Source organism: Haematobia irritans, chromosome 1 (assembly GCF_050003625.1).
Source record: "Haematobia irritans isolate KBUSLIRL chromosome 1, ASM5000362v1, whole genome shotgun sequence".
Classification (NCBI taxonomy): Eukaryota; Metazoa; Arthropoda; class Insecta; order Diptera; family Muscidae; genus Haematobia; species Haematobia irritans.
Window position 1 is genome coordinate 27,142,422 of NC_134397.1, and position 24,249 is coordinate 27,166,670.

At 32.1% G+C, this 24,249-nt stretch overlaps 2 protein-coding genes and 1 non-coding gene across 3 annotated transcripts; 2 read left to right on the forward strand and 1 right to left on the reverse strand.

Moving 5' to 3' along the window:
- Positions 1-871: 871 nt before the first annotated feature.
- Positions 872-945, reverse strand: TRNAN-GUU (transfer RNA asparagine (anticodon GUU)). Its single transcript has one exon. It is a non-coding gene; the product is annotated as a tRNA-Asn (tRNA).
- Positions 946-7,840: 6,895 nt separating this feature from the next.
- Positions 7,841-14,929, forward strand: LOC142237982 (uncharacterized). The gene is made up of 4 exons (XM_075309469.1): positions 7,841-8,048; positions 8,158-8,624; positions 8,687-9,044; positions 14,574-14,929. Exons 1-4 carry the CDS (start codon positions 7,859-7,861, stop codon positions 14,765-14,767), a joined length of 1,209 nt encoding a protein of 402 aa, XP_075165584.1. The 5' UTR covers positions 7,841-7,858; the 3' UTR covers positions 14,768-14,929.
- Positions 14,930-15,096: 167 nt separating this feature from the next.
- Positions 15,097-20,745, forward strand: LOC142237992 (uncharacterized). Its single transcript, XM_075309481.1, has 4 exons — positions 15,097-15,280; positions 19,127-19,620; positions 19,694-20,060; positions 20,437-20,745. The coding sequence occupies exons 1-4, from the start codon at positions 15,109-15,111 to the stop codon at positions 20,631-20,633; spliced, it is 1,230 nt and encodes a 409-aa protein (XP_075165596.1). The 5' UTR covers positions 15,097-15,108; the 3' UTR covers positions 20,634-20,745.
- The last annotated feature ends 3,504 nt before the right edge of the window (positions 20,746-24,249 follow it).

The window sequence follows — 24,249 nt, forward strand, 5'->3', positions numbered from 1 at the left end:
TTGAATTGAAAAATCAATTTTATTGAAATGATTTTCATTTTTTTTTTTTATTAAAAAAATATCTCTTTATAACTTGAACAGACATTTTTAAATGGTCATCCTTGTCCGAAATGCTTGAATATATTAAAAATAATAAATTATAATATTTTAAATTAATTAATCCTTTATTCACCCAAAAGTAAATTAGTTTATATAATGTTAATATTATTTTGCTAAAGATTAAACTATATGAAATAAAATTAATAGAACTAAATGAGGCCATCTTAAATTAAATTCTCAGTACTTTTATTTATTGTAATTAATTTATTTATTTATTCAATCTATTGAATATATTCCTTAAAGACCAGCGATCCTAAAAATAAATGAAAATTAAATGTCATTTTATATTTACATACTATTTAATTTATTCATTTTGATTTTATTTATTGAAATGATTAATTTGATTATAAAGAAACATTTTTGAATGATCTTTGCCCTAATTATAATATTTACTATATATATATATAAAACCTTTATTATTCTAAAGTAAATTGATTTAAATAAGTTTAATATAAATTGAATAAAATTAAATTACTTAAATTTAAAAGAACAGACATATTAATTAAGGCATAATAAATTAATTTTAAATTATTAAATTAATTTTATTTATTTTAAATAATGTTTGTAAATTGTGAATCCATTTAATTTAGTTAATAATTTATATTATATATATCAAATATAATTGAATTAAGAAGTAAAATTTTTTGAAATGATCTTAATTCAAATTCATTATTTTGAAATGATTTAATTCAATCAAGTAAACAATTCTGCCATATAAATTAAATAAAGAACTTACTTTGTTAAAGAAAAATAATAAAATAAAAAATAAATGCGCCCCCGGGTGGGCTCGAACCACCAACCTTTCGGTTAACAGCCGAACGCGCTAGCCAATTGCGCCACGGAGGCTTATACCATCGCTTCAACACTACCTATATTTAAACATTTGTAGCCTGTTCTCAACTCAACGATAATAAAACCACCACCATGGTGAAAATAGGCAGAAGCTCACCATTGATTCACAAACAAGCCAACCAGTGTTGTTAACGAACGAATTGAAAAGAGACACTTACGAACACACAATAATTCGGTCATAATAGAACATCTGTTGAAAACTAGAAGCCTGACAAGGGAACAAGTGAAGTGTCAGCATATTAACCAAATATGTGATTGATTTTTTTCTATGGTTTTAATATATACCTTTTTTTTGGAGATTTTGTCCTAAAATTTCATTCAATTAATTTGTCATATATGAAATGTGACATGATTAGGTGAAAATCAATGCTCTAATTCTTTGTGGGTATGACGTCTAGTAAGGATTTATGTCACAAAAGGGGATGTTGTGTAGAGTGAAAACAATATAAAGGGATTTTATCAATATGCTTATTGCCGAAGGGGTGGATTTTTTTTGGGTGTTTGGTTTAGACCAAATTAAGGCGTTAAACTATTTCGTAATATGATAAATCATTCTATAAATTAGATATGCGAATAATATTAAATGAAAACAAATGTTGATGCAGTTGGATTTTATAAAAAAAAAAATCTGTTATATGATTAGAGTGCGTTCTCCATAAGTCAAACTGAATATCTGTCAGGTTTTTTTCTAGTTGTGTTAAAAATGATAATTTAACACAAAATTGGGAAAATATTGCTGCTCTTCTATGTTGACAACACGTGTCAACTTGTATAGGAATTTACCTATCTATATAGAATTAATTATGCTTAAGGTCAGTTTCACTAAAATAAAAATAAATTGTCTTAAATTGTGTTGAATAATGAGAATATCTCTCCAAGCTCTGCATATTCAACTTTAGGCCTCTTTTCTACTCTTTAATACTCAATGCAACATTTATATGAGCTATTCAGAACATCATAAATTTTTCGTCTATGATTCTACATTTTCGTAACAAAAATTACTTACGGAATAGAATACGATTCTCGTGAAGAGATACAGAATCCCACTAATCTGATTTAGTATATTTACACACTAAATTAGATTAGTGGAATATGCGGGAGGCGAAACATTTTGTCGAGACGACAAATGCAATAAGCTTGTCACCCAAAAATTCCCTGTTTTCTTGTTTCCGAGTGTTTTTGATGTCAATATAGAATGATTTTCATTATTTAATATTCGATGTGTATAAAAACATGTAATATCTTTTTATTTGTTGAGTTAGTTTACGATAAAAGATTGTCCACGTGGCCAGGCAATAATAATGTCTACACTGGTAGAAAAAAAGGCGGTATGTGACCATTACCGTTTGGTACTAATAAATTGATTCGCGTTACCAAGGCCGTATTCAGGGGGGGGGATGATGGGGATCAACCCCCCCCCCCCCCCCCCGAAATGAATGAATATTTTTATATAAATAAATATATATTTTTAGCTGCATAGAAAAATCTTATCTAAGATGTTGAAGAAAAGCTGGAGGTTTTATTTTGAAAAACGCTTACCTATAAAACTTGCACAAATCATAGAATACTAGTTGAAAAGTCCGTCAAACGACGGCCGAAAAAACAAATTGTTTTTGTTCTCGCACCACAAATTTCATTTTTGGAAAATGTCTTTCTGCTTATTATTTGTGTTTGTTGTTCTTTTTGTGAACATGACTCGCTTTGTTTAGCCATAGCAACAACAACGAAATAGCCAAACACACATGTGTAAATGAAATGGCGCAAAACCTGCGAAAAGAACCTGCCTAATTCAGCGATGGAAGCACTTGGAGAGTGCAATAAAGAGATATTTCCAAACGTGCATATTCTTTTAAAAATTTTGGTCAATTTGCCAGTTACTCAGGGATGGAAAATACAATTTTTAAGAAAGTACAAAAAAGGTATTTTTTGAGCGGAAAGGTACTTTTTACAAAAATTTCACTGGAAAATTATTCAAGAGACTAAATTTTAAAGAAAATAAAATTTTGACCAAATTTTCTATATAAATTAAATTTTGATAAAAATTTCTATATAAATAAAATTTTGCAAAAATTTTCTATAGAAATAAAATTTTTACAAAATTTTCAATTGAAATAAAATTTTGACAACATTTTCTACCGAAATAAAAAATCGATAATATAGAATCGCATTCTTTTGTCGACTAAAACACTCTTGAAGATCAATAAAATCCTGTTTTTGACTATGTCTTTTACAAAATCGAGATTTTCTTCCCACATGAACATGTCTGTTTTGCCATATTTGTAAAAGACTATTATCAAATAAGGTTGATAAAGACTTTCTCAAAATATTAAAATATTTTGTCAAAGATAGTGTACCATAAATCTGATATCGACTCAAAAATGTGTACACAAAAGGTACTAAATCATTCGCGGGGGTACTACGGTACTGACCGGGATGAAAAAGTATTGAAACAAGTACTATAGTACTGCATTTTCCATCCCTGCAATTACTACGTACTCATCCGAACTTTCATTTTCAACAATGAAGAGATTAAAGACGTATCTTAGAAATTCGACTAGCGAGAGTAGACTCAATGGATTGGCATTAATGTCGGTTCATCGCCGAATAAATGTGCCGACTGAAGAAGTCATTGATTTATTTGCTGCCCAAAAAGCCCGTCGGCTCAATTTAATATTGTAAAAATATTGTATACATACCTATGCATAAATAAAATTTTCTACACATGAGATTATATGAATATTTGTTTTAACTTGAACCCACCCCCCAATTAAAATCCTGGCTACGGCCTAGCACGTTACCTTTTAATTTTGGTACCACTTTTTATCAAATCATTTGCATCCGGTATTATTGCGGTATTAACTATCACAACGCCGTAACACATGATATGTAGACGTTGCGACCAATTGTAATTGGTCGCCTTGTTAGTTTAGTTTTTTTTTTTTTCATGCGGCTTGTAAATAACAATAGTTAGGGATAAGATGACGAATATTAAATAAATTCAGTAAATATATCGAAGTATAGTCAAGTATAATATTTTTTAGCATTATTTTTGTTTTCTAACTCGATCATCCTTTAATTAGATGCGCAACTGACATACAAAAACCTTCCAAATACAACAACAGACGACTTGAGACCGTATGGTAATAATTTTTCTATGGGTGTAGTAAAATTTGAAGAGCGATGGCAACACTATACCATTTTCCTTCAAGGAACTAAGAACAGGGATGGTAAATGATGTTGACGAAAAGTACTAAAAATGTACTTTTCGAAGCCCAAAAGTGCTAAAATTACATAATCAAAACTAAATACTATTGTAAAAGTATCCGTATATTTTAATCTAGACCGATTTGGACACTTTTTTTAGTTATTCTAAAAAAATATTATTTTGCAAATTTTTATTACTATAGAAAATTTTGTCAAAATTTTATTTCTGCGAAAAGTTTGTAAAATTTTATTTCCTTGTCAAAATTTTATTTATATAAAAAATTTTGTCAAAATTTTATTTTTATAGGAAATTTTGTTTCTATAGTAAATTTTTTTTAGAAGATTTTGTCAAAATTTTATTTCTACAGAAAATTTTTTCAAAATTTTATTTCTATAGAAAATTTTGTCAAAATTATATCTATAGAAAACTTTTTCAAAATTTTATTTCCATAGAAAATTTAGTCAAAATTATATCTATAGAAAATTTTGTCAAAATTTTATTTCTATAGAAAATTTTGTCAAAATTTTATTTTATAGGAAATTTTGTCAAAATATTATTTCTATAGAAAATGTCCAAATTTTATTTCTATAGCAAATTTTTTATAGAAGATTTTGTCAAAATTTTAGTTTTATAGAAAGTTTTGTCAAAATATTATTTTTATAGAAAATGTCAAAATTTTATTTCAATAGAAAATTTTCTCTAAATTTTATTTCTATAGTAAATTTTGTCAACATTTTATTTCTGTATACAATTTATGAAGAAGTACCTCTTTGCAAAATCTACCAAATTCAAGAATTCTACCAATCTACAAAACAGTAAAAAAATTCCAATTTGTAGAATTCTACCAACTGTGACAACCGGCTCAAGGGCCAGCTCTAAGCATTATTACTGAAGACACCATATGTGTATTTCGTCTCCTTCTGGGCGTTTCAAATTTATACACTAACGTATCTTTTAATGCTCTATTACTCAGTGTGGCGAAAAAAATCACATTTCACATTTGCGGACGAATGTGGTATAGACATTATTGCTCTCAATAATATTGAGATCCTGTAATAAAATCTACAATATCCTCATTTTAGAATATGGTTATTTCTTCAATGACCGCTATTTATAATTTTTAGAATTAAGTTGATAACTGAGAAACGTACTAATTTCGGGCAGAATAACTCTATATAGAGTAATTCCACTGACGAAAAAGACTGTTTTTCATATGTTTGGGTGTAAAAATTATATGTTTGGAACTTAAATTTTTTAACACAATATTTTTAAGTGCAAGCATATAATGTTCATAAACTAGAATAATATGTTTGGGACATATATGTTAATATGTTAGAACATATTATGTTTGGGACATAAAATGTTTGTAAATATAATATGCTTAGATGCAAACATATATTTATTTGGAAATAGTCTATAAACATATATGTGTTTAGAAAGAGTTTAGAGAGTTTGCTGCAAGTAAAATAATGGAAATAACCAATTGGCGCCTTAAAAATATATCCACACAAAGAAAATTTCATTAAACTTTTTTACTACCAGTGTATGCCCTAAGGTGAAAAATAATATGTTTGAACAATACAAAAAATATTTTGTTTGGCCCAATCCTGATAATATATATGTTTGAAGCATAATGAGTTTGGGGTATATGTTACAGAAGCGATTTTTTTTGAGGGCGTATGTAGAGTAATTCTGATGAAAAGTACCCAATGGCTCGCGGTCGTGCGAAGTTGCTTTGAGCAGTTGAAATGTATCAAAAAAGCACAAAAGTGACAACTTTATCATCCCTGATTAGAACAGATTTTAATTTGGAGACACGCCGCTAGCCGTCATGGTATTCCGCTGTGGATTTTGGTATTCCTATAAGAAATACACGTAATGCTTAGTACTAAGTTCGTTTCTGCGAAAACCGAATATCTTCATCTATCTCCGTAAATAGGGTATCAAACCCAGGTATGTTAACTTATTTATGCGAAGTAATATGCCTGCATATTTTTTCGTGCGAAAAATCCAGGGTTGTATACATATTTGTTGGAAAATGCTCAAAACAAAGATTTCGCATTTATGCCGCGCTAACGTTTTTTATATGGAGTATAACAGTTTTTCGTGCGAAAACGTGATCTTAGTACTAGGCTTATACAAGTGTTCACCTATCGGTTTGTTTATATTTACACACTTATACTACGTTCGCACTAGGCACGAAATCTCTCTATTTAAAACTCAAATCTCTTTACAAATCTCAAGTGTTCGGACTGGCCAAATACGAGATTTCGTAGATTTAGGGCTTAATAGCTGTTTGTAAATATATCAACACAACGCACACACACATTCACCTACAAGGAAAATTGGGGCAGGGTTGCAAAAAGCGCGTTTTTGTACAAGGCAGTATAGGGGATTTTGAAAGAGATTTTGTTGAAATCCTCTATGAATCAGCTGATATTTTCCTATTGCAAATCTACTGAGATTTAGGAGGATTTCTGCCAAAATCCTCGTTTACGAGGATTTCGTGTCTAGTGCGAACGTAGTATTAATGTGTATTGCCAAGAGTTGCCAACTAATAGTATCAACGTTATTTTATGAAAATCTACATATGTGTTAAACCATTGGTTAGCGAGAGAAGCTGACGAAATTTTGTAAAAGTTGTCGTCTTAATAAATATATGAACATTTCTTTTAAACAAGTATCTCAAATTATTATAGATATATGAATGAAACCATGCCCGCGTAGCTCCGTTGGCAACGCGTATACCAGAATATTAAAAAGCCTGAAAGTATGCTTTAGAATTTGGAGTTTAATATTAAAGAAAAACCCCATAAACAGTTTCTTTTTCAGAATAACAATGTCAGTTACCGAGTTAATTATATTTTAGTGGAATTTTATAGAAAATTGGTACTATACTGCTTTATTTTAACAGCTCATACATAATATCGTATATTCGGAACCATATGTACAACTTTGTCAATAATATAATCCCAGAAAACAAGTAATAGTTATTCAACACCCAAAACTAGTAGATGTAGTATAAACTATTGATAATACACCAGATAGATCATCCGTTTCTCCCCCGAAAAGAAGTGAGTCTGTTTCAAATATGAATGTGACCACATGTTTTGGGTTTCGTTGCATTTTTTTATCCAAATATTAACTTTTAAAATTTTAATAGATATAACTTCAATTCAACGTGGCTCACACAAGCGTTGTATATAGTACAACAAGCAAATAAAGCCTCCAGACCGCTATCACTTAGAATCGAATAGCGCCAATATTCACAGAATGAAAATCGTAATACAAGTTAGCACTGTTAACATATTGACTCCCTCTTTATTATGGCGCCTGAAAATAGGCTTCAAAAATTAAAAGTGTTTAAAAATACGTAATATTTACAATTAGTCAAATCGATTATATAGTTATACATTATACTCATTGTAGATTTCCGAATAATGCATATGAAAACTGTTATTATATTGTATTTACCTATGAGGCCTCTTGTTGATATGGTTCTCCTCAAATAATTATTAGATTAATTTACACGCTCTTTACTTTCGAATACTGACCACTCTCGCTATAAAAATATAACAAATCATTATCTTTTCACGGAATTTATTTCGACGATAAGAATCATATATCAGTTAGCTAATCTAATAGACTTCACCACACCTAAGGGGCAAGAGTTTCAATTAAAATTTCAGTTGAATTTCTAAAATGGTAACCGATAGACAATTTTCCATAAACGACGGTGCTACACCCACTTGGGTCACAGAATTTCTTTTTGAGGATTTATTGCGGAAAGAAATTTCGGACTTTAGTAGACTTTTAAAATGTTTAATCAAATATGTGAACAATTACAAAGCGGATAACTTTTTGAGTATAAAAACGGAGTTTGAAACTAAAGGTAAGGCTAAAAGAAATAGGGACAACAAAACGTGTATCATAAATGGAAAACTAGTAAAGATAATAATTTAATAATAGCTATAAAAAATTGATTTTATCTTTTACTTCAGATGGAAAAAGACGAGTCATGGGCTTTATCCTTAAAACTGCTTCAATTGTTAATAATGAGAAAATTTTACCATTTTTAAATGAAAGCAATTTGGACCAGGAAAATTTTATACATTTTGAAGTTTTGCCAAAATTCAAGATTATATACGAGGAAGAAAGTAAATCAAAAACATTCCATCCCACAGTCTTCAAATTTCCTCAAGAAGTCCCCGAAAATTATATACTCTATGAAGATTTGCAATTCAAAGGATATCGGCCTATACAAAATGGTTTGAATGCTAAACAAATGGAAATTGTATTGGAAAATCTAGCAGCATTTCATGCAGCAAGCGGTCTCCACAGCAAATTCAAATTTAACAAAGCCAATACACTTCAAAAAAATTCAAACAAACATTTGGAAATCCTAAGTAATCGTATTTTTCATGAGAATTTACGTTCCTATGATTTAAAGCACTATGAAGATAAAATTGTAAGTAAAATTTAATTTTTGAGAAAATTCGATTTTCAATCACTTCTGCTTATTCTTTTCAGAAATCTCTGCAATCCCATTTCCTTGAGGAACAATCATTTACTAATCCTTTGGAATTCCAAGTTTTACAATTGGGCAATTGTAGTATGGATAATATGCTATTCCATATAGATGCTTTTGGCAAAATTAAGGATTTTGTTTTTACTAATATGAATATGTGTTCCTATGGTAGTCCTGTCAAGGATTTGCTATATTTGTTACTCTCCTCATCTATCATCGGTGATAAAGTTACAAAATTTGATTATTATATAAAATATTATCACGATCAATTGGTGGCTCATTTGAATTTGTTGAAGTTTAAGGGAAAGGTGCCTAAACTCTCCGAACTACATTACGAAGTGATCCGAAGTAATCGATGGGGTAAGTAGTTGCGAATCCAATGAAAATAAAGTAGGTTTTTATCAAGTGAAGTTACAGTGGGTGCATAGTTCATAGTGTTCATTTAAACAAGTATATACGGCCGCAAGTTCGGCCAGGCCGAATCTTATGTACCCACCACCATGGATTGCATAGAAACTTCTACGAAAGACTGTCATCCACAATCGAATTACTTGGGTTGTGGTATCTTAAAACTTCTTAACATCGTTTTCTAAATTGTGATTTAGTCCATACATGGTATTTATTAGACAAAAAAGTTATGTAGTGTTAAGTCTACAAATAATTACGAATCGATATGGACTTTTTGTACGTAGAGAGCCAGAATTGAAATATGGGGGTCGCTTATATGGGGGCTATATACAATTATGAACTTGATATGGACCAATTTTTGTGTGATTGGGGATCGATTTATCTGAGGGCCATATATATAACTATAGCCCGATATGGACCTAGTTAGGCATGGTTGTTAACGACCATATACTAGCACAATGTACCAAATTTCAACTCACTCGGATGAAATTTGCTCCTCCAAGAGGTTCCAAAACCAAATCTCGGGATCGGTTTATATGGGGCTATGTACGATTATGGACCACTTTTGGCATGGTTGTTAAATATCATATACTACCACCACGTACCAAATTTCAAGCAGATCGGATAAATTTTGCTTCTCCAAAAGGCACCGGAGGTCAAATCTGGTCATCGGTTTATATGGAAGCTATATATAATTATGGACTGATAGGAACCAATTCCTGCATGGTTGTTGGATACCATATACTAACATCACGTACCAAATTCCAACCGAATGGGAAGAATTTTGCTCTTCCAAGGGGCTCTGGAGGTCAAATCTAGGGATCGGTTTATATGGGGCCTATATATAATTATGCACCGATATCGACCAATTTTTGCATGGGAGTTTGAGGCCATATATTAACACCACGTACCAAATTTCAACTGAATCAGATGAATTTTGGTCTTCCAAGAGGTTCCGAAGGTCAAATCTGGTGATCGGTTTATATGGGGGCTATATATAATTATGAACCGATGTGGACCAATTTTTGCATGGTTGTTAGAGACCATATACTAACACCATGTACCAAATTTCAGCCGGATCGGATGAAAGTTGCTTCTTTTAGAGGCCTCGCAAGCCAAATCGGGTGATCGGTTTATATGGGGGCTATATATAATTATGGACCGATGTGGACCAATTTTTGCATGGTTGTTAGAGACCATATACTAACACCATGTACCAAATTTCAGCCGGATCGGATGAAATTTGCTTCTCTTAGAGGCCTCGCAAGCCAAATTTTGGGGTCCGTTTATATGGGGGCTATACGTAAAAGTGGACCGATATGGCCCATTTGCAATACCATTCGACCTACATCAATAACAACTACTTGTGCCAAGTTTCAAGTCGATAGCTTGTTTCGTTCGGAAGTTAGCGTGATTTCAACAGACGGACGGACGGACGGACGGACATGCTCAGATCGACTCAGAATTTCACCACGACCCAGAATATATATACTTTATGGGGTCTTAGAGCAATGTTTCGATGTGTTACAAACGGAATGACAAAGTTAATATACCCCCCATCCTATGGTGGTGGGTATAAAAATCAATCAATAAATATTGTGACTTTAGAGAAGAATACAATTGCGTGATTGCAACAGTAAAACGAAACATGTAATTTATATAATGGAGTTTTGGAGAGAATCTAAAATATCGAACTATGAGCTACAACCTAAAGTAAACAAATTTTTACAAATCTTCCATTTTTGGTTAATATCTAGCAAATTTAGCTAGTTATCTACTTCACCTAGGTGATAACGTCCCCAAACTGCAATCCATATGTGTATGTCCCCAAACTGCAGTTCATATGTGTATGGGTTTTCAAAAAACAAAACACTTTATTTAGCAAACGAATGCTTTCGTTCGACTAGGATGTCCAAAACAGCTTTCGTTTCGGATATAAGAAATGGGCTGTTAACCAGTCTTCACGGTACCATGTGATATGTCCCCAAACTGTAATTTATATTTGTTTGGTTTTGCAAATAAAGTGGTTAGTTAGGAATTCCTCGAAATATTATCACAGATAGCACATAAACCAAACTCTGTGTATTTTAGTATTAGCTGATCGAAGTATTGACTTGAGGCTGGTACTAAGATCATTTAGTGCAAAATAATGTACATTTACCTTTTTTAGGACAAGCATTTCTCGAATAAATACACAACTAAGACACAAACCAAAAAACCCCAATTTCTTATATTTTACATCAATGTTCGACAAGGATATCCATAACAGCTGAATTTATATAAAGAATTCAGCTGTTTTTGGAATTCCAGTCGAACGAAAGCTTTCGTTTTGGATATAAGAACAATTCTTTAGAATTTTAGGGTTCGAGTCGTATGAAAGCGGTCGTTTTGGATATTGGTAATCAGCTGTTAACCACTGTCATTAGTTAACGTCTAGCAATTTTTCTAGTTCTCCTAAGTGATATGTCCCCAAACTGTACATTTACATTATTTAGAAAAAGAGTTTTTCGGATAAAGGGTGATACGGTCAAAATTTGGTCAATATAAACTTGACGTATTTCTTTCAATTTTGCATTTAAAAAACCTGAACACCCCTCATTTTGAAGGTGTGTGTGTGCAGAATGTTGCTTCTATTTTGATTTTGGAATTCACTCTTCAGTTGTCAAAATGCCGTCCAAGCAAGAAGAGCAGCGTATCAAAATTTTGCTCGCGCATCGCGAAAATCCTAGCTACTCGCACGCAAAGCTGGCAAAATCGCTGAAAGTTGCCAAATCAACCGTTACAAATGTAATTACAGGGTTTGGGGAACGTTTGTCGGCAGCCAGGAAGTCTGGATCGGGGGGAAATCGAAAACCGGAAGCCGCTGAGACGACAAAGAGAGTTACCGGTAGTTTCAAGCGAAACCCTAACCTCTCTCTCCGAGATGCCGCAAATAAGCTGGGTGTATCGTCTACAACCGTGCATCGAGCCAAAAAACGAGCTGGACTATCGACTTACAAGAAGGTAGTGACTCCAAATCGCGATGATAAACAAAATACGACGGCCAAAGCGCGATCCCGGAGGCTGTACACGACGATGCTGACGAAGTTTGAGTGCGTGGTAAAAGGACGACGATAAATACGTCAAAGCCGACTACAAGCAGCTTCCGGGACAGGAGTTTTATACGGCAAAAGGAAGGGGAAAGGTAGCAGATATTTTCAAGCACATTAAACTGTCAAAGTTCGCAAAGAAATATCTGGTTTGGCAAGTCATCTCTACCTGTGGCTTGAAAAGCAGCATTTTCATAGCTTCCGGGACTGTCAACCAAGAAATTTACGTGAAAGAGTGTTTGAATAAACGTTTTGGCCGGATTTGGCATCTTGCCATTACGGTAAAAAGGCCATGGAGTGGTACGCCGCCAACAACGTGCAGGTGGTTCCCAAGGACAAGAACCCTCCCAACCCGCCAGAGCTCCGCCCAATTGAGAAATACTGGGCTATTGTCAAGCGGAACCTAAAGAAGACCAAAAAAAACTGCTAAGGACGAGCAGCAGTTCAAGGCAAACTGGCTTTCTGCGGCGAAGAAGGTGGACAAGGTGGCTGTACAAAATCTGATGGCAGGTGTCAAGCGTGAGGCCCGGCAATTCGGATTTGGAAAAGCGAAAACCTAACTGAATATTTTTCCTGAATTTTATACTAATTGAACTTGAAAAAGACATTTAATTTGATTTTCTAAATAAACGATTTCACCGATTTACACGCGTTTTCCCTTGACCAAATGTTGACCGTATCACCCTTTAAGTTCACAATACTTCGAAATATTGATACAGTTAAGACAAAAACCAAATTCCTCATAATCGGAAAGAATGCTTCCCTTAGACTAAGATGTCCAAAAGAGTTGGGTTTATAAAGAAAAATAATCAATTTTGGGGTTCGAGTCGAATGAAATCGGTCGTTTTGTGTATGAGAAATCGGCTGTTTTCTTTTATATGTTATGGCGGATAAGTTGGCAATATTTCGAAATATTGACATAGCTAAAAAAATTAAAAAAAAAAAAAACAATTTTTCATATTCAAAGCGAATATTTTCATTCGACTAGGATTTGGACATCCTAGAGCTGAATTTATAAATCACTCTTCACGGCTATTAACCACTCTTCACAGTAATGTCTACCACATCCTCTAGTTCTGCAAAGTGATATGTCCCCAAACTGTAATTTATATATGATATGTCCCCAAACTACATTGAATTTGCAACAAAAAGTAGGTCAGTTGGCAATTCTTCATAATATTATTACAGAAAATACAAATACCTAATTTGCAGCACCTAATTTGTGCTGGAAGCATAATTAAGTAGTTGTCAATTTTACTACATCCGATATCCATATCAAGAGACTGTAGAACTTGCTGACAATAATTGAGAGATGTAAGGAACATGAGATTTCATTGTAGTTGTCAGAAATGCTGTTTACATTTGTTAGTGTTTCAAAGATTCTTTAAGTGATTCCACAGTGAAATGCCGTTCGGTCTTGTTAGAAAATGGAGGTCCCATGTCATTGAGCTAAACATAGAGTTATGCCCGATTCATTGATAAGTGAGTAGTTCAAAACCTCTGTGAACTGAATAGCCTATGTAAGCATAAAATATCGGGCAGCCACTTTACACCAAATATTTTAGCATGAAACGTGCTATAGCCTGGTAATCTTTAGGCGTTGATAAGACCCGGATGGGGTAGACATATGTCCACACATTACTGCTAGAGCTTTATATCGTGGCGAATTGGGATACACATGATCATATTCCTCGCCTACCGCTTTTCGCTGTGGTTATTTCTACAGCCCAATATGAATAAATTCAAAGGTTTTGGATAAAACCCCGAAAATGAAAGATTCTTTTCAAACGTTTAACGTTGGAACAGACTTCAGTTAAAATCTAAAAGCAATTGGCCAGTTATGTTATGTTGGCTCAAGTGCCAACATTTTTCTGTGTAATGCCTCAAACGCGTCAGTAGGTTACAATTATTTGTGAAATATATCGATATGGAGAATAACAAACGATTACTCTCTAAGCTCTACTATTTATTTATCCACGAATGTTTACCTTTAATATATTCATATTTTTAAGCTGAACTTGCATTGGACCTTTGGAAACAGGTTGGTTAGAAAAAAACAGTTTTACCTAATTCGGTTAAAGGGTCAATGATCCACATACCCATTGTAATCACAAACAATACGATTGATTAGAGTAAAGAAGAACGATATGAGGAGAGCTTTGAGAATTGTTTGATTACAACTCAGATGATGAATAAGCACCTTCCAGTACAATTCAGATAAGAATAGTTCACACATAATTGTGCTTGTTATAGCTCATAAGAGAATTGAGAAAGGTCAAACTTTTCATATCATTTCATATAAATTATTCAATAAAATATTATATTTCAAACAAAATATACAATATAGTGAGTGAGTTATTAATAGAAACAAATTTCATATTTTCTCCCTTAGCTTTTGAAGCAGTGACACAAGTTCTTCCCCTTGCTCTGTGGGATTCCAATAATTTGATGGAATTAAATTTATCACTGGATGAGCTGACTAACAGAGATCAATTACTAAAAGTCATATATGCCCAAAAGGATTATTGCCTGGAAATACAAAACCTATTATCCTGGATGGAAAACAAAGGTTTTCTAGAGGTCTAATGAAAAGGATAAGATATCGTTACCGGCACAAGATAAACTAAGAAATCAAGATTATTAGAATGAAAATCAAATATAAAAATCTTGTATGAAATTGAAAGTGCTTTTGTGATAAGAAACTTTGAAAACTTACAACAAAAACTAAATAAAAGATTTGATAATGTATTCTTGTGGGTGTTAGTTTCAAGTATGAGTTGTCAAATATACCCAAAACTAGAGAGTGTGGGTGAGAGAATAATAAAAGCGAAATTGTCATAAAATAATATATTTTCACTGGACCAGTTTAGTTTGTAATATATTTTCAAACGCAAAGGTTATTTATTTATTTTTTTTTCATAGTGAATATGTCTACATCTATACCAGAATGGTTGAATGCTGATCTATTTGTTAGTGTTTTGGAGCAAAATGTAGAGAATTTTGATAAAATTAATAAATTCTCCGCTAATATGCCATTTGCAGCAGGAGAGAATTTTCTTTCGATTCTTTGGGCTATAGAAATTGAAGCAGCTCTAAAAGGTATGTCTAAACAAGTACTCGTAAGTAAAGTCTTACGTCGGGCGGGGCATATTATGTTATACTCTGCACCAGTTTGTAGTTTTACTATAACATTTCAAATCTATCAGTGTTGATTCAAATCCCTGCGCAAAATGTCACGAAGGGTACACAGCAAAAAGTTTCACGAAAATTTTCCAATTAAATTAAGTAATTAATTAATTTAATTGGAAATTGAGTTTTAAAAAATATTAAATTAAAAATTTAATTGATTCAACAAATTTTTTAATTGAAACCAAATTCAATCACAAAAATTAATAGTATCAATCAATTTTTTAATTGGATCAATTATTTTTGTAATTGATACTATCATTTAAATTAAAAAATTTATTGGGTTATTTGATTTCTTGATTGAATCAACAAAAAAAAAAAAGAAAAAACAAGTAAGGAAAGTCTAAGGTCGGGACCGACTATATTATACCCTGCACCACTTTGTAGATCTAAATTTTCGATACCATATCACATCCGTCAAATGTGTTGGAGGCTATATATAGAGGTTTGCCCCAAATACATACATTTAAATATCCCTCGATCTGGACAGAATTTGATAGTCTTCAACAAAATCTATAGACTCAAAATTTAAGTCGGCTAATGCACAAGGGTGGAACACAATGTTAGTAAAAAAATATGGGAAACATTTAAATCTGAAGCAATTTTAAGGAAACTTCGAAAAAGTTTGTTTATGATTTATCGCTCGATATATATGTATTAGAAGTTTAGGAAAATTAAAGTCATTTTTACAACTTTTCGACTAAGCAGTGGCGATTTTATAAGGAAAATGTTGGTATTTTGACCATTTCTGTCGAAATCAGAAAAACATATGTATGGGAGATATATCTAAATCTGAACCGATTTCAACCAAATTTGAAACACATAGCTACAACGCTAATTCTACTCCCTGTCCAAAATTTCAACTAAATCGGAGCAAAAATTTGGCCTCTGTGGTCATATGAGTGTAAATCGGGCGAAAGCTATATATGGGAGCTATATCTAAATCTGAACCGATTTCAACCAAATTTGGCACACTTAACTATACTACTAATTGTACTCCCAGTGTAAAATTTCAACCGAATTGGGGTAAAACTCTGGCTTCTGGGACCGTATTAGTCCATATTGGGAGAAATATATATATATATGGGAGCTATATCTAAATCTGAACCGATTTCTTCCAAAATCTATAGGGTTCTATTTTGAGCCAAAACACATACTTGTGCCAAATTTGAAGTCGATTGGACAAAAACTGCGACCTAGACTTTGATTACAAAAATGTGTTTACGGACAGACGGACATTGCTATATCGACTCGGGAGCCCACCCTGAGCATTTATGCCAAAGACACCATGTGTATATCTCGTCTCCTTTTGGGTGTTGCAAACATATGCACTAACTTATAATACCCTGTTCCACAGTGTGGCGCAGGGTATAAAAACAAGTATATACGGCCATAAGTTCGGCCAGGTCGAATCTTATGTACCCTCAACCATGGATTGCGTAGAAACTTCTACGAAAGACTGTCATCCACAATCGAATTACTTGGGTTGTGGTATCTTAAAACTTCTTAACATCGTTTTCTAAATTGTGAGTTAGTCCATACGTGGTATATATTAGACAAAAAATGTATGTGTAGGTAAGTCTACAAATAATTACGAATCGATATGGACTTTTGCACGGTACGTAGAGAGCCCGTACTGAAATATGGGGGTCGCATATATGGGGGCTATATACAATTATGAACTTGATATGGACCAATTTTTGTGTGATTGGGGATCGATTTATTTGAGGGCTATATATATATAACTATAGACCAATATGGACCTAGTTAGGCATAGTTATTAACGGCCATATACTAGCACAATGTACCAAATTTCAACTGACTCGGATGAAATTTGCTCCTCCAAGAGGCTCCAAAACCAAATCTCGGGATCGGTTTATATGGGGGCTATATATGATTATCGACTGATATGGACCACTTTTGGCATGGTTGTTAAATGTCATATACTACCACCACGTACCAAATTTCAACCAGATCGGATGATGGTTGTTAGAGACCATATACCAACACCATGTACCAAATTTCAGCCGGATCGAATGAAATTTGTTTCTCTTAGAGGCTCCGAAAACCAAATCGGGGGATCGGTTTATATGGGGGCTAGATATAATTATGGACCGATGTGGACCAATTTTTGCATGATTGTTAGACACCATATACGAACACCATGTACCTAATTTCAACCGGATCGGATGAAATTTGTTTCTCTTAGAGGCTCCGAAAGCCAAATCGGGGGATCGGTTTATATGGGGGCTAGATATAATTATGGACCGATGTGGACCAATTATTGCATGGTTGTTAGAGACCATATACTAACACCCATGTACCAAATTTCAGCCGGATCGGACGAAATTTGCTTTTCTTAGAGGCTCCGCAAGCCAAATCGGGGATCGGTTTATATGGGGGCTATACGTAAAAGTGGACCGATATGGCCCATTTGCAATACCATTCGACCTACATCAATAACATCTACATGTGCCAAGTTTCAAGTCGATAGCTTGTTTCGTTCGGAAGTTAGCGTGATTTCAACAGACGGACTGACGGACGGACATGCTCAGATCGACTCAGAATTTCACCACGATCCAGAATATATATACTTTATGGGTCTTAGAGCAATATTTCGATGTGTTACAAACGGAATGACAAAGTTAATATACCCCCATCCTATGGTGGAGGGTACACCCTCACAAAAAATCGCTTCTGTAACATATAATCCCAAACATATTTTGCTTCAAGCATATACATTTTTGGGTATTGCCCAAACATTTATATGTTTGATCTCTTCCAATATATAATATGTTTGAAAGCATATTAGTTTAAACAATATATGTTTGGGTAGTCTACGTTCCAAACATTTTGTATTTTTGCATCCAAATTCAATAATGTTGTCTTCCAAAAAACAATATGTTATTATGTGAACATATAATATGTTTGGAAGCATTTTGCACCCAAAAATATTATATGCTTAAAAAAATTTCTCCCAAACAATATTGTGCTCAAAATTTTATTTATTTATTTATATATTTACAATCATAATGAATTATGAAAATAAACAGGTAATATAGGTGCTAACAACATAGGTTTTCGACCTGAATGCTCAAAATTTTGTTTCTGCCTAATTGTATATTCTCCCACATCTTTCTCACTTCCACGAGATTTTTTAGTTCTTAGCACCTTTTTCTGTAATACAAACATTGTAGAAGAAATTATTCAATTTTATGATTTTTTTTATTTTAATTTTACCTTTTGCCGGACGGGGATTCGAACAGCGGACCACACAGTTTGTAAGGATCAAAGAAGTAGCTGATCAATTGCCCAAGGAAAAATAAAATGTTAATTTTGTAATACCAAGCAACAACCACCAACTTAATTCAATATCGCTCTCTGTTAAATAGCGCTCCAAGCTACTAAACACATATATGTTTATAGGCTATTTCTAAATTAATATATGTTTGCATCCAAGCATATTATATTTACAAACATTTTATGTCCCAAACATAATATGTTCTAACATATTAACATATATGTCCCAAACATGTTATGCTAGTTTATGAACATTATATGCTTGCACTCAAAAATATTGTGTTTAAAAATTTGTGTTCCAAACATATAATGTTTATAGCCAAACATATGAAAAACAGTCTTTTTCATCCGTGTATAAATAAATTGTAGTGTGTATAGAATCTAAAAATATCTAACGATCTAATTCGTTGTATTACATATTAGCCACCCTATACAATAAATATTCTTTCATTACAACAGATGGATCTAGCCAAATGCTGAAATATATGCTAAAAGTTCCACCAACTACCCAACAAGCTCTTCAACTTGTAGCCATGTTGAATTCATTCAATCGTGAGAACATTTTTTATTACGAACTCTTTCCTATCTTCGATGAAATGTATCGAAAAGCTGGAAAAAGTACAAAAATTGCTCCAAAAGCTTTCAAGTTAGATAAAGATTTAGGTTTTGAAGTCATCCTCATGGAAGATGTTCGGCAGGAGGGTTTCAAGAATATGAATCGTCTGATTGGTCTTGATATGGAACACACAAAAGAGGCCTTAAAGAAAATAGCCGAATATCATGCGGCTTCTGCCTCATACATCGCTGAAAAATGTTCATTGCCCGAGTTACTTATGCAACCTATTTTAAACGATAGAGTCCTACCAATGGTCAAAAAGGCTCAAGAGCCTCAGGAGAAAATAATACTGGAAAGTTTACCTCTATATAAAATGGAACACTTAAAGGAGAAGATTGTAAGTTGATCATGATGATTTTATAAACTACAAAAGGCTATAATTTTCGTTTTGTTTATATATAAAATTTAAGATAAGTTATAAATCAAAATATTTCCATGAAATTTTCAAAGCTGACAGACGCCCTTTGGGAAATTTTGATGTTCTTAGTCATGGAGATTTTTGGACCAACAATATAATGTTTCAGCATTCTGATGACAATAAGGTAGCGAATACTTTATTGGTTGATTTTCAAGCTGGTCGCATAACATCACCTGCCATGGATTTAACATATTTCCTCTTGGGTTCAACATGTCTGGAGAATAAAATCAAATGTTTTGATTACTTCATTCAATATTATCATCAACATTTGGTGGAGAATTTGAATATTTTAAATTATCGCAAAAATGTTCCATCGTTGAGAGATGTTCACATGTGGATGTATGATTTTAGTTATATGGGTAAGTGAAGATAAAAAAAAATGGAGTTCACATACTAACATCATGTACCAAATTTCAAGGGGATCGGCCGAAGGTTGCTCTTTCAAGAGGCTTCGGAATTCAAATCTGGTCATCGGTTTATATGGGGGCTATACCTAAAAATAGTCCCGACTGACCCAGTTGATACCAAAATCCGACTTACATCAGTAAAAACTATATGTGCCAAAGTCCAGTCAAGTGTTTCGCTCGACATTTAACGTGAATTTAACAAACGGACGGACGGACACCTATACACACCTTAGGTTAGGTTAATCTAACCTATACACACCTTGCTTTATCCCATAAACTATCTTATGAACTTTTACATTTTTATAACGTGAAACTTTTCTCATTACAGCCTATAGTGTTATCCTAAAGACACTTCCTGTCTTTCTTTTGGAACCCACATCTACTTCCGATATCAATATTGAAAATATAATGGGCGAAAAACACGATGGTGGGGCCATGCTGAAAGCCATGTATACAGGAAGAAGCTATTGTGCACATATGCAACAGATTCTACCATGGATGACTAATAGGGGTTATTTTGGTTAATTATAAAAAAAAAATAAATTGTATTTTATTTTTTATTGTATTAGGAGGGGGTTTCAAGACAAATATTGTGGATATGAAATAAATTTTATTGATTTTTATTGTTAATTTTAAATGTAAATTTATATTAATACGGTAGAGTACAAATCCCATTTACCTAATTTTAATAGCATTAGTAAAAACTTATTGTAGGAAGGTGAGTATATTTCGATATGTTGCCACCGAATGACAAACTTATTATACCCCCATTGTAAGGTATAAAAACCGATCCTAAACTATTTCCGCACCGAAGTTAATCTAATGGTGTTTTCTTTACTTGTAAAAAATGCGCACTTTTTTGCAGTTTGCCCGTAGAAAGTACTTTTTAGGTTGTTTTCCAACAGGCAAAAGTGCGAAAAGGTTTCGAAATCTGTTGTGAAAATAGTGCCACGCTTAGAGGCAAATTGCGAGCATTTTCTGCACAGCCGACAAACCAGAGTGCTGCGTTTCCACTGTTTACTCCATTGAATTATTTTCTATCCGCTGAAATTACAGCATGTTTTTAGGTTGCTGGAAACATTTTAAAAATGCGCATTCTGTACAGACAAAATGAAGGCAAATCACCTTTTTTCAGAAAAGAAAACACCATAAGTCAGACATCCGTAAATACCTGATAATCTATGAATTAAAATGTTCCGGATAAACTAGAAATGAAGAATCGTTTTTGTTCTCTAAATCCGAAATATAAAAGGCAATCCTCATTTCTAGCAAATTGGCTATTTCTCTACTTCTCCTAAGTGATAATGTCCCCAAATTGTATGTTTGTTTTTTATTTACCAAACGAATGCTTTCGTTCGACTAGGATATCCAGCGTTCGTTTGGGATATGATAAAATGGCAGTTAATAACAGTTTTTTCACAATAGTATCTGCTGATCTGTGATGTGTCCCCAAAATGTAATTTACATATGAAATGTCCCCAAACTACAATGAATTTGCAACAAACAGTAGATTAGATGGAAATTTTTCAAAATATTATCACAGAAAAGACAAATATCAAATTTTCAGTTTGCTGCAAGCACAGTTAAGTAGCTCGTAATTTTTACTACATCAGGTATCAATTTCAAGAGACTACAGAACTGACTGACAATAATTGAGAAATTTAAGGAACACAATGTAGTGAGATTTGATTGTTGTTCTCAGTAATGCTGGTGTAATTTCTCAGTTGTTCTATAAGTGGTTTCACAGCAATGTGGAACATCGTTCGGAGCCGGCTATTAAAAGGAGGTTCCTTGTCATTGAGCTAAACATAGATTCGGGCATCACTCATTAATAAGTGAGTAGTTAAACACCTGTGGTATTCCAAATGAAATGAATAGTCTACGTAAGCATAAAATATTGGGCAGTCACCACAGTTGCCACAGTTGGTAGAATTCTAACAAAAATGGTAGATTTTCAGCTGTTTGGTAGATTGGTAGAACTCTTGATGTTTTGCTAGATTTTACAGGCTACTCCTCTCCAACTAAGAGGTACTTCATACATTTTTAAAATTTTATAAAAATAAAATTTTCAAAACATTTTCTATACAAATAAGATTTTGACAAAATTTGCTATAGAAATAAAATTTTGATAAAATTTTCTATAGAAATAAAATTTTGATAAAATTTTCTATAGGAATAAAATTTTGACAAAATTTTCTATAGAAATAACATTTTGATAAAATTTTCTATAGAAATAAAATTTTCTATAGAAATAACATTTTGACAAAATTTTCTGTAGAAACAAAATTTTGACATAATTTTCCATAGAAATAAAATTTTGACTAAATTTTCTATAGAAATCAAATTTTGACAAAAATTTTTATAGAAATAAAATTTAGACATAATTTTCTATAGAAATAAAATGTTGACATAAATTTCTATAGAAATAAAATTTTGTCAAAATTTTCTATAGAAATCAAATTTTGTCAATATTTTCTATAGAAATTAAATTTTGATAATATTTTCTATAGAAATCAAATTTTGACAAAATTTTCTATGGAAATAAAATTTTGACAAAATTTTCAATAGAAATAAAATTTTGACAAGATTTTAAATAAAAATAAAATTTTGACAACATTTTCAATAGAAATAAAATTTTGACAAAATTTTCTATAGAAATAAAATTTTTTCTATAGAAATAAAATTTTGACAATATTTTCTATAGAAATCAAGTTTTTACGAAAAAGAGGTACTTCACAAATTTTTAAAAATTTTCTATAGAAATCAAATTTTGACAATTTTTAAAAATTTTCTATAGAAAAAAATTTTGACAAAATTTTGTACAGAAATAAAATTTTGATATAATTTTCTATAGAAAAACAATTTTGACAAAATTTTCTTTAGAAATAAAATTTAGACAGAAATGTTGATAGAAATATAATTTTGAAAACATTTTCTATAGAAATAAAATTTTGACAAAATTTTCTATAGAAATAAAATTTGGACAAAATTTTCTATAGAAATAACATTTTGACAAAATGTTCGATAGAAATGAAATTTTGATAAAAATTTTCTATAGAAATAAAATTTTGACAAAATTTTCTACAGAAATAAAATTTTGACAAAATTGTCTATAGAAATAACGTTTTGACAAAATTTTCTTTAGAAATAAAATTTTGACAGAATTTTTGATAGAAATAAAATTTTGAAAACATTTTCTATAGAAATAAATGTTAGACAAAATTTTCTGTAGAAATAACATGTTGACAAAAAGAGGTACTTCACAAATTTGTACAAATTTTCTATAGAAATAAAATTTTGTTGTTTTTTGATTTCAGCTTAAAACCATGCATTGACTAAACTACAAGTGTAGCTTAACCAACAGAGGAAAAGAATGTTTGTCAAATTTATTTGGGCAAAGTCCTATAGTTAGACTGCAAGATGGTTGGATGGACGCACGTTTCGGAATTACCACATACTTCATCAGCATCCTCCACTTGCAGCAAAACTATCAACCAATTATCAGAATAAATTCAGGCAATGAACTGCCAAATGAAACCAACAATGGACCACACTTGAACCTTCCGATTTTTAGGTTGAAATCAAGAAAACTACAACAACGATTAAAGTAATAAAATTTTGACAAAAATTTGCTTTTCTTAGAGGCTCCGCAAGCCAAATCTTGGGATCGGTTCATATGGGGGCTATATATAAAGGGTGGTTAAAATTTCAAGGGCCGATGTTGATTTTGAATAAAACACAAACTATTTAGGAAATTATTGTAATTTTATTTTATTATGATATATTGGTATTACTCAATTATGTATGGAAAAAAATATCGGCCAAATGGGCGCCGCGACCTCGGTGGCACACCTCCATCCGATGGTCAAAATTTTCGATGACGCTGAGGCATTTTCTATACAAATGTAGTTTTGACAAAATTTTCAATAGAAATAAAATTTTGACAAAATTTTCTATAGAAATAAAATTTTCTATAGAAATAAAATTTTTACAAAATTTTCTATAGAAATAAAATTTTGACAAAATTTTCTATAGAAATACATTTTTAGAATAGAAATAAAATTTGACAATAGAAATAAAATTTTGACATTTTCATGGAATTACAATATTGTAAAACAAGTTTTTTTGTTAGTTTTTTGGT

Excerpts from the sequence above, each read along its gene's own strand:
- LOC142237982 (XM_075309469.1), top strand. The coding sequence starts at position 7,859 with ATGGTAACCGATAGACAATTTTCCATAAACGACGGTGCTACACCCACT. Across the intron at positions 8,049-8,157 it reads AACGGAGTTTGAAACTAAAG|ATGGAAAAAGACGAGTCATG; the intron begins GTAAGGCTAAAA and ends CTTTTACTTCAG. Across the intron at positions 9,045-14,573 it reads GATCCGAAGTAATCGATGGG|CTTTTGAAGCAGTGACACAA; the intron begins GTAAGTAGTTGC and ends TTTCTCCCTTAG.
- LOC142237992 (XM_075309481.1), top strand. The coding sequence starts at position 15,109 with ATGTCTACATCTATACCAGAATGGTTGAATGCTGATCTATTTGTTAGT. Across the intron at positions 15,281-19,126 it reads AATTGAAGCAGCTCTAAAAG|ATGGATCTAGCCAAATGCTG; the intron begins GTATGTCTAAAC and ends TCATTACAACAG. Across the intron at positions 20,061-20,436 it reads GTATGATTTTAGTTATATGG|CCTATAGTGTTATCCTAAAG; the intron begins GTAAGTGAAGAT and ends TTCTCATTACAG.